The sequence below is a fragment of the Monopterus albus genome, unplaced genomic scaffold, assembly GCF_001952655.1.
Source record: "Monopterus albus unplaced genomic scaffold, M_albus_1.0 scaffold181.1, whole genome shotgun sequence".
NCBI lineage: Eukaryota > Metazoa > Chordata > Actinopteri > Synbranchiformes > Synbranchidae > Monopterus > Monopterus albus.
Window position 1 is genome coordinate 347295 of NW_018128061.1, and position 11727 is coordinate 359021.

At 41.8% G+C, this 11727-nt stretch overlaps 1 protein-coding gene across 2 annotated transcripts in view; it reads left to right on the forward strand.

Moving 5' to 3' along the window:
- The window catches only part of LOC109969759 (netrin receptor UNC5D-like), a 193440-nt gene that overhangs the window by 166053 nt on the left and 15660 nt on the right, over positions 1-11727 (forward strand). For both annotated transcript variants that reach the window (XM_020616888.1, XM_020616889.1), the window contains 7 exons: positions 140-304; positions 622-654; positions 1994-2179; positions 4839-4988; positions 5800-6018; positions 7440-7524; positions 10975-11146. In XM_020616888.1, coding sequence (XP_020472544.1) covers positions 140-304; positions 622-654; positions 1994-2179; positions 4839-4988; positions 5800-6018; positions 7440-7524; positions 10975-11146 — 1010 coding nt within the window. The remainder of the gene's footprint in view (positions 1-139; positions 305-621; positions 655-1993; positions 2180-4838; positions 4989-5799; positions 6019-7439; positions 7525-10974; positions 11147-11727) is intronic.

Sequence of the window (11727 nt, forward strand, 5' to 3'; positions counted from 1 at the left end):
AGTGTCATTGCTACATTGGTGAAAAACCTTTTGCCTCTAGCTTCTTTTTCTAAATTATTCTGGATCTACCTCATGCTTTGGTGCTTGTATGAGAGTTTGGTCATAGTGCATATCCTTGTTTTTGTGTCTGCTCCCTCAGTTGATGGCAGCTGGGGAGAGTGGAGCGAGTGGTCAGTGTGTAGCGCCGACTGCGAGAGGCAGCGCAGCAGAGAGTGCACGGCCCCAGAGCCCAAACACGGAGGGCGGCTGTGTGACGGGGTGGCGCTAGCTACAGACAACTGCACCGGCGGCCTCTGCACACAGAGTGGGTAACATCACCTCCGATCTCTACATGTTATCAAAGAGAAAAAGACAGTTTGGCATCATTACTGCCAGTCCCGTTGCGTTCAGGGAGTGTGTCATTATAGATTTGCTGCTCATAATTTTTGGCAGTGTGGGTTAGCTCATGACCGTCATTATAATCATGCTCATTACCAGCACCCTCATTCATCTTCATTATTTATCCACATACATAACATGCAGTGCACACAGCCATGGATGCATACACAAGTAGTTATTCAATTAAAAAACACTTTGAAAAAGATCTGAAAGAAAATGTCTGATGTTTCTCTGCCTTTTCAGATCGGAAGTTGCTACATGATGCAAAGCCGCAGGGTGAGTTTCTGCATCCATTCCTTCCTATTGTATAATTTTCATAGCAATCAGTGTCTGTGACCGTATTCTTCAGAGCCCACGGACACCAGCACTTGGGTTGATTCAGCACGATGAACTGGTGAATGAGAGAAATGTGTCTGGCTTCCAGTTCAGCCTGGATTATCAGTAAAATAAACAATACCTAAATGTTACCAACTGGCAACTAGTCATGGCATAAAAGGGACAAATCACTCTGACAGGTGTGGTTCTGAAAAACAACACACTGCATGACTCACTGTGAATTCACCCATACTTCAAACAGTATGTCTGGCAGACAGGTGCTATATATAAACATGTACGGATAATGAGTTGGAAAGTACAAGTAATATGTCAGTTCATTGCTAGCATGTATTTCAGGTGTGTGAATGCTCGTCTGTCCTATCAAATTACTGCATAGGATTGCTGTTCCCAGCTTTACTAACATCCCCCTAGTTTTTCCTCAGTGCCAAATACTGTAAACGTTTGTCTACAGCCCGTGGTTTAGCACTGTATATCCTTTGCTTTATGCATTATCGCTCTGTAGGCCATGTATGAAAATCATTTTGATACCCACTAAGCCACAGACACATGTTCTCTTTACTTGTCCTTAAATGCAGTTATGTATTTTTGTTTGTCAGAAATGGGAAAATGAATGCAGCCAGGCTGCCAAAGCTTCCCAAGCCCTCAATTAACCTGCCACTGTAGCTGTTAATGCCGCTTTGCATATTTTGTCAATTTCTCCTCATTTGAGCTTCAGGCTACTTTGAGGATTTCTTAGCATGTCCTGTTTCAGCCCAGATCTCATTATCTTTCAGGAACAAGCTAGCCGCCCCTTTACTTCCCACTCACTCATTTTCTTTGTGGAGTTGGACGCTGCAGTACTGGTGGGACCAGATAGAGCATAATCATTGCCGATGAGCTAATTTAATGAATTGGTTTTGTCACATTATCCCAGTGGAGTGCAGAGTGCCTCCAACACCAGAGCCAAGCAGTGTTTGAAATGACAGACAGGTGGTGGGTTGATTATAATCGCCTTCCTTCTGAGGTTCCTCATTAGTAGCTGTAACACCCCAGAATGGAACCATGAAGCTGTGCATCAGGAGGCAGCGTAGACAGGGAATAGAAAACAATAAAGGCGCTGAAGTAGTTTGAAACTCAGGTAGACGTGCCTCCTATAAAGTACTTTAACTTCGCTGATATTCTTCAGCAACACAGATTTTTTTTGCTCCTAAGTTCCTAATTAAGTGTGGTATTCCTAAAAAGTGAAAGTTAAGTGGCTCAGAAATGTGTTTCTCTGTGTTCCTCGCTCCAACTTGCCAAGGTGTGGAGAACAGCAGTGATGTGGCGCTGTATTCAGGCCTCGCTGCGGGGGCGGTGACGGTGGTGCTGCTGATTATCGCTGTCACTCTTTACCGAAGGAGCCAGAGCGAGTACGGCGTTGACGTCATCGACTCCTCGGCCCTCACTGGGGGCTTCCAGTCCTTCAGCTTCAAGACCTCTCGTCAAGGTGAGCCATAAGATTCACACTGAAAACTGTGCCATAAGATGCTGCTGTGCATCTCCATAAATACTGCTGATCAGATCCTCAGGAAAAAAAAAATCAGGAGGAGTTATTGTAGCTGATGATACAGAAATTAATGGGTGCTCGGATTCCAAAATCAGATATATATGGTTTCTAAGTAGTTAATCATGATGTTTAGTATCACATCTTCCACATACATTCAGAATATGTGGAATAGCTCTCTGTACCAGTGTGGGATGTAGAGGAGGAGTGCAAGTTCTCTGGGTAATTTGCTGGAGCCTGGTGCCATGGTGGATGATTTAAATAATGAATTAAGATGTGCACACTGTTTGACTTGTGCATAATTACACCAAGCACACCCAATAAATTAGAGAGTGGGGTTGAAACCCCATTATCATTCTTGTTGCTGTATGACAGCGACAGGTTTTTGGCCACTAATTTAGCTCCATGCTGACTATACCTTCATTCCATTTAAGCTTGTGTTTTGATGTGCATTTAAATTTGTATTAAATAAAAAATAATAATAAATACACCTACTTTGGCACAAGTGCTGTTTATTTGAAATCTCAAAATGCATTGTCATTGCATTTGCCTTAAACATACAGAAAAAAATAAGAGTCTGCTGAAACTATAAATCCATTCATTGATTTGTATAGTGTGTGTGATTAGTAATCAGAATGTGAATATCTGATTGATTTAACTTTTATTAAAATAGCTAAATGACTGCATCTGACTGTAATTACATTCATACCATTTTAATTAGAAAAGAATTTAAAGAAAGAAAGGAACCCCAAAATGAAATGAAGTCTCCAGTTCTGCCTGGTAAAACACTGAGATGGTATTTCAATGTAAATGAAGTGTCGTTCTCCTCCAAACATAAGTGGTCCTTACAAATGAAAAAGGGAGATTTTTTTAGCTTGTGCCTTGGGGAGGACAACACTGAACAACATGCACACACACTCACACACTCCAGTAGATTGCTAGCCACCAACTGTATAGAAGATCCTGAATAGATTAAACCCACAAAATACAAGATGTGGCTCTGATTCGATTGAATTTTTTTTCATCTAAATCCTGTTAATGTGTCTCATATTAATGTCATTGTATGTAATTTAACCCTGGAAGCATGCGAGCAGCACTGTTTAGTATTTATAGACAATATCCTTGAATTATGCATACAAATCTTTATATTGTGATACATATCAATTATTAAAATGCTTTAGGGGCCAGAATGACTGTATTTAATTTTTCAGTTTGTTTACTCGAGCCTTCTGGAGATGCTTGTTTTCTGTGCCCTAGTGCACTAAATGTCCAATAACACACAATACAAAGCTTAATCTATAAAGCACACCATGCATCTTTTGCTTTATTGCAAACATCAGTATGCCCCAAGCAGTAAACATTGACTGAAACGTATGGTAACAAGCACATCTTGTGTTCTAAACAAATTTACAGGTGAACTCTTACCGTTTATTACTTGCACCATAACTTAAGCAAACATGTCGACTCTTATCAGGGCAGTGTGTCATTTGTGAGATTATACACTTGATGGTATTAAAAATATAATTCATTAGTGTTTACTTTTTTTTTTTTGTTTGTACCTGGGGCCCAATGGAACATTTGTGGTCCTGTATCTGCAAACAAGGAAACATCAGAAGCACGGTGTGTTTAGCCCCACAGATTGAGGCGTATTTTTACAAGGCTGGCATTATGGGTCGCCACAGCAACACCTCTCAGCGCGGCATAATAAAGTTCATTTTGATAACAGAGCAGGAGGCAGGGAAGGCTTTAATCTTGGTCCCTGGTTGCCTTGATAGAGGGGCTAAAACAGCCAAACCTCCATTAAATCCAACATGTCCTCCCTTCTTTATATGTTGCAGATGGCTCTATGCTGCTACAGTAGTTACACAGTCATCATTTCATGTCACTTCTTTTGTGCAGTCACATCCTTGAACATAAGTCAGTGTGACAACTCCCCTAATCTCCAACAAAATAAATGGGCAATTTACATTTCCCTGCTCATTAAGAGAAACCATGCTGTTTACTTAGCTGTGCCTTCCGTTGTCATTGTGCTTGCTGAGTTACCAGTGAGTCATTAATCATAAAATAATTTCACCTTACAGTAAACAGATTTATCTCATGTATAATAACTTTCTCTGTGCTGTGTTTCTTGATTGATCCACAACATACTGTTATTTAGTTCCAACACATGCTGCACATACAAATGGCTACAATGTGACAAACCGTAACTACAGCAATACCTGTCTCTGCTTGCACCTGCTGAAACTGGAGCTGTACATCACCTATAGTACTAAACTGACCTATAGTATTATAGTAATAAACTATACACCAATATTGTTTAAACCACTGTGACAACAGATTAGAGCACGTTACTACACCTCATCTAGTTGTTTTCCATTTGTCACTTTTAATTAAGCCATTACTACCTTAAGTAGAATGTGCAGTGATCGCTGTGGGTGATGGTATTACAACAATGGTCACAAGTTGATAAATAATAATTATCATGACATACCCTTTAGGTTTTTAATAATTGTAATAGTGGCACTCTAGTTCAGTGTCACTCAGTGTCACTTGCTTAAATATGTCTAAGCGCTGACAGTAATTTCTGTTTTCTGTTTTTCAGCAAACCCTTTGCTTATTAATTCATCCATGCAACCTGATCTGACAGTGTCGCGTACCTACACCAGCCCCATGTGTTTTCAGGACTCCATTGACAAGGAGCTGATGGCCGAGCACTCACTCCTCGACCCGTTGCCTGATCTCAAGGTCAAAGGTTAGAAAACAGAGGTGTTATGAAAGCCCGAGTCTGTGGCGCTCACCTGCAGCTGCAGGCTGAGGGATAATCCATCTTGCTTTGAACCTGTTTTTCTCCAAGAAAACTTCCATTACAAAGAAAAAACGGTCCTGACCTTGGAGGGCATCACAAATTGGCCTTTCGCTAAGCCATGTCCCATCACGTTACTTTGGCTCCCTTTTTTGAACATACACCAGTTTACAGTGGTAACAACTGCAGATTTACAACTTGAAATTCAGGGTAATTTTTGAAACAAGAACTCTTTGATCCAAACAAAAGCAGGCTTCTGCTTTCTACCAGGCTGTCGCTGATTTTGCTAGCTGAAATGACAGCTAGTTAACTATGCTAACCTTAGCTTCATGAATCGACTGACAACAGTCTCCTTCTTACTTTTTAATGTTTCCATCCAAGTCATTTTAAAATGAGAATTCTTTAAACAACTCTTAAATGCGATAGGCACAAACAGTTCATGAGGCTGTGCAGAAAGAGAGTGGCTGTTCTGGGTTTACTGCAGCCCCCTGCACACTGCTTCAGCCTGACAGGTTTGCCAAGCCTTGTTTCAGTTGCTAAGCTGTGAGTGGACAACTGCTGTTTTGGGGTTAGGGTTTAGTGAACAGTGAATCAGAGAGTGGCTGGTTTTACATACGCCATACTGTGTATAAAGTATTCTTAAAATAAAACGTGTTCTTGCTTAAACAAAACGCTGAGTTTACAGTGACGCCATATTCCTGTCTTTTGTCTGAGTTTGTTTACCTGGAACAAAGTCACAGTAGTATTGTTGCATTTCTAGGGGTGGCAGAAAGGGCGGACTACCATGTTGTGTCCCACCCTCAGACATTTCCAAGGGGCCTGGCTCCAGACTACAGAGGCGTTGCAGTGGGGACGACACTGGGCAGGAGAAGCAGAAACCTTTTCACTCCACAAGTCTCGCTGACTCCAAGCAGGCCTCTCCACAAAGCTACTGCAGTATTTGGTCATGCTGGAGGCAGGCTGGTGGTACCTAACACAGGTGAGCCAACTACAGAGGCATTTTTAATTGGATACTAGCTCCAGCTTGTAATACATGAGAGTCACAGAGATGATCGTCCATTAACATACGAGATTGAGACTTGCCGGCCATTTTGACCCTGTACCGTTGTTTCATAACCCTCATTCAGATTCTGAAGGTACAGTATTTTCCAAGTCCACATAGTCTTCTAATGATGTGGAATCAAAAATAATCTATTCCAGTCCAGGAAAAATATCATTTCTGGCAGTTTCCCAGGTAGAAGAACTTCTTTTCAGTCAAGTTAAAGACAGAAATACCATCATCTCTCTCACTTTCTTTGTGGAGGTTGAGCTGCTTTCACACAATGCCATAGTGATGATGTCACTTCCTGTCACCATCGTTATTTTTATGAAAAAAACTTATAAAAATTATATTTTTCCCTGGACTAATGTTGTGTTAAAATCTGTTACCGATTGAGATGTGTTTCCCTTAAACTGAACCCTAACCTTACACCACACATGACCACAGATGGGGGTGCTACTAACAGACCTCGACAAAAGACCGACCCAGATTATTTTTGACTCTGCATCGTTAGAAGAGTCTATGAGAATTCAGGAAATGCCTTCAGAATTCAACTAAGTTTTATGAAATGACATTACAGGGTTAAAAAGTTTGATAAGTTTCAGTTTCGCACGTCAGCTGAAGATTGTATCTGTGACTCGAGTGTATGTAAACCATGAGAGCCACAAGCTGAGGCTAATTGGATACCTGTGTGAAAGCTGAAACTTCTACTACAAGAACTAAAAATAACACAGACTAGAAACTGTAACTTAGCACAGTTTGATACAGGCCATCTAGTAGTGGATTTTGAATCTGTTTGCCCTTGTCAGCGTTAATCGACTCGGAACACGAACATGAATATATTATATAATCGACCACTGTGACACAAACCAAATCAACAGTTCTCAGGGTAGAGAAAGTGGTTCTAACTGCAGTCATGTAAACCTTCACAAGATAAATTGACTTAAAAGCATTATGGATTTTAGTTTTAAAACACACAGTGTACGCTATGAACAAAATGTTAAGTATTTGTAATATGAACCTACACAGTCTACAGTATTCAGGCAACTCGCTCTTGTGACCTACATTCGTTGTCCTGTCCCTTGAGGGGCTTCATCTGCTGCAGTGTAGATTGGCAGTAATTGTTTATCATAGAATGGAAGGTTGTATAATGTCTAAGAAAGAGACCATCTGTGTGTGTTTACAGCAAAGACATTGATTCACACGAGGCCTATGGGACTTGCTTCCGTCACCTTGTTCTGGAGCTGTCACCTCTCTGGCTGTCACCTTCAGTAAAGGGACCTGACAACCAAGCAGGTGTGTGTGTGTGTCATATGTGGATGTCTGTTCTGATTGGTTTTTGCATACCTCCTTCTCTGCAGGTATCAGTCTGCTGGTGCCTCACGGGGGGATCGCAGAAGAGACTACCTGGGAAATGTACATGATTATCAACCAGCAGGACAGCAGGTGAGGGACTGTCACTGTGGAGGCACAGTCTGCTGCTTAGGCTGCTCTCTTTTAATCTCTCAACCCATGGCACTGCATCTCTCATCTCTCTTCCTGCCACGTCAACTCTTTGCCGAACATACACCACAGATGTGCACAGATGAACACAGATCCTCTCATACAGGTACTACACACTCACAAAGTGCGGGCATATTTTCACCCAGCACGAGGTCCTTGCTTATCTTGCAGACGCTACAGGGAAGGACATGGTGTGTCACACGTATATCGGCAGCTGTAGACACATTTTGTTACTGCCTTAAGCAACTGTCTCAGCAGAGAAAGACACTGCATGACTCTTGTAGCCTGTTTTGTGTTTGGAGACATAAGTGTGACAATATCACTTCCCATCGTGACCAGTTAGACTGGTGAATACTGTGAATGTTGTAATGTCACAATGAAAGGTGATATTGATTTGGTTTCCAGTTCGTCGGAATGTGATATATTACAAAGTTCAGACGACTGTATAGCCTGACAGCAGGAGCCTGTTTCTGTGACTTGGACGTCAAGATTTTTTTCAAGGAAAAAAATGACATAATAGATAAGAACCGTTTGAAAAGGGGTCTAATATGTTTGACTTTTTTGCAACAGAGCTTGAAAAGCTGTCTGACAACCAGAAGTCAGTTTTTGGACAAGTTCTTGATTTATAGCAGAGTATCAATGTGTCAGTATGTCTGCGCGAAACCCTGTTAGCGAGATACCACCCTAACATCCGCAGGAGAATCAAAATCTGAAGTTCAGCTGTCATCTCTCTTCACTTCCTCCCACCCATTAAGCGCATGAGGTCACACAGATCAAAGGTCACACATAGGTAGAAGGTGGTTGCACACTCCTCTGTCTAAAGCCTCCCCGGCTGAGCCAGGCTGCTGCCCTTCAGGCTCCTGCTTTGCTCCGATAAGCCTGATGCTGTTTACTTCTCTGGCTGTCGTTTAAGAAGCTGCAGGAGCCCAGCACCGCTGAGCTGTCAGACAAAACCTATCTTCTGACAGCCGTGGAGTCCAGGAGAGGAACCGGAGCTTTTCTTGCCGTTCAGACCTTGGCCATCTACATAAGACGACACTTTCCTCCGCAAAGAAAAGGAATTGATCGGCTCTGGCTCAGTTTCGGGTGTTCACAGGAGCCGGTGTCGCTCCTCTGGGCTTTACTAGGTTGTTTTTACGTGTGATCTTCTCCAGCTCAGCAGGGGACAGTGGGCAGTCCAGAGACAGCGTGCCAAAGTTCAGCTGATATGATGTGACTCACACAAGTTGGAGTGAATGAGTTCAGAGGCATCATGCTCATTTTCTGAGCGTACTTTGCAGAACTACCTCAGTGCTTTCTGATGTTATTTTATTTGCTCTGTCCTGTTAGTGCTACTACCAATTTATTTTGCACTAGTACTAACCCACAGATCTCCCTTAAATTTACCATTTTGTTAGTACAGCTTTAAGTAGCTACAGTTAGAAAGAACCTGTTTGACATATTTATATTATATATGCATAGCGAAGCTTATCAAATGCTCAAACTGATTAGAGTCTTACACTGAATGCAATATTAAAGGTAAACTCACATTGTTTTATGCAGCATAGTTTGTTTACAGGCCTTGGGTGGTGCCTGAAAAAAGCTAAAATAGGTTGAACAAAGTCTGATCATTGAAGTCACCTTTTTCAGTGGCTACCTGGTTAGCAGCAGGCTTTGGTAGAAAGTCTTATACAGTGGCACCAAAGGGTGTTCTGTGGTTTATGTCCACAGTAACGGAGCTGCTGAAAGAGTTGGAAAGACATACTGTCGTATACCGATGATTCATTGTTTAGTGATCTCAGCAGAAAAAGCCAGGAGTTGGTGTAAAAGTGAAGGAGACATGTTGTGTGCACTGCACATATGAAACAAGACTTAACTAATAACCCTGATCTATTATCTTCACTTTAACCGTTGTCCTGGAGCGATATTTCTTTGTTCTCATAAGCACAATCAGAGATGCAAAATAACCATCTTTAATCTTAGCTCACAGGCAATCTGGATAATTAGCATAGTCTCAGCAGCAGGTAACCTTGGAGCCTGGGGCTGATTAGCACAATAGTGCAGCTGCGGGGCCACGGTGCTGTCTGGATGTGTGATTTTATTTTCGACAGCAGATCATAAACTTTTTTTATTTTTTAGTGTTGATTAGTAACAGCATAATGAAGAATGCTGCTTCACATAGCACCAGAAACTGTTAATATATGAGGAGCTAAACAAGCTCAACCACACACAACTTGGGAGCACACATTCAAACATCACCCCTCACCTTCCTACCTCCATCTTCTTCATAAAACAGTTTGCAGGGACAGATTATTGTGCTTCAACACTAGTGTGCTTTCTTCACATGAATATTTCAAAATATGTTTACTGTTTGTTGAAAATGCTCAAACAAAACAGGAAAGTTTTCCCACTTTGGTTTGTGGTAGCTGTGACTCAGTGTTAGATACTAGGAGCATACGCTCTTTACTACTCACTGTCATAATGTGAAGAGTTGAAGCAATCAGTGGATTTTGATTGGCAAGTTTTTAAAACATTTCACAGAATAAACCATTAATTGAAAAATGAAAATAATTAATAATCAACTCAAACATGAAGTATTTAATATTGTTGTTGAGTACACAAACTGCATACTAAAACCCTGTTTGGTTGTAGTATAGTATTGGGACACTGTGGTAATGAGTCAGGTGGCACCGTGTGTTAACGTGTAATCTATTAAAATGATACTTTTGATGCCTTACTCGTTGTCACTCTGTGTCTCCTGCATTTGTGTGCATACGTGTGCGCCCACGTTTGTGATGCAACTGTGCTCGCTGGGTTTTTCCTCACTGCAGTTGTATTGATGATGCTGAGAAAACATCCATGCTGCTCCAGTGACAACAGCACCAATATCGTGTCCTGTGTATGTGAGGTGTCCTGCCAGGCCAGCTGCATGACTGATGGTGGTCCCATCGATTGCTCTTAGTCTTCAGGGCGCCCAGCCAAGATTGGGCCTCTGGCCAAGAGCTGCTTGGCCTGGCTAATCCGTCACCAGGCTGGCCAGAGCAGGCTTCATAAGCTCCATCGACCCATGAAGCTTACACGCTGTGTGCTAAAGCCTGTCCTCCCCAGCCTCACTGTCCATTAGTCTTGGTGCTTTAATCTTCTTCTATCTGTGTGTCTGTGTGTCAGCTAGTCGGGGACTGATTCATTATGAGTGTCCAAGAGTTTGAGTTTACTTTGTTCATGGGCAAAGGTCACACTCTGTTATCTGAATGCTTGTTTAAGCAGTGATTCATTAGCCCTCATGTTTACATACTTCTTAAACTCAGTTTTGGTTTGCTTTTTCCTGCTAAAAAGTCATTTATCTTGTCAGGAATGTTTGTGATGGCATGAAATGTGTTCTTTTAATATGCACCTTTACTTCTGTGTGTGCAGCGTTGTGTCTGAGGACGAGCCAGAGATCTTCCTGAGCCCTGCTGTCACATACGGACCACCGGGCCTCGACCTGTCCTGCCCCATAGCCATGACCGTAGCCCATTGTGCAGAGGTTACTGGTGATAATTGGGCCATCCGACTAAAGAAACAAGTGCAGGACAACATGTGGGAGGTGAGCAGTTTTGCTTAAAAGCGGTAGTTCATAGGTTCAAATGTTTTGCTATAGAATGAGTGCAGAATGTTACCAAGTGCAAACACACAACTTTCACCAGGAGTGCTAGGAATATCAATACGATCTGATAAACTGCTACGACTCACTTTGATGAAAATTTTTCATCCTGCTGTGTAGTCATGCAAGCAGGGAGCTGATTTCAGGGTTGCCAGCTCAGATTTGTCATTCTGCATAAAGCTCAGCCTCATACAGTCGTACAACCACAAGAAATGTCAGACAAACTGCAAATGGTAGTTGTTAGACACTGGGACATTCGTTTCTTTTCCTGGCTAATGATAATTGTACTTTTAAAATATTGCTCTTTTCACAAATGTGTGACTTCTAAATTGCAGCCATTCATAACGTTTGAACACAACAAGCAAAATTCACATCAAGAGGACACACAGACACCAGCATCTGTACACACTGCAGCATTGTTACTGTATTTGTTGGTGTTTTGTGTTGTGTGGCGAATATATCAGAAGCATTTGATTTGACTTGATTTGATTTATTCTTTCAAGCATGTAAAGACAGTTGATATG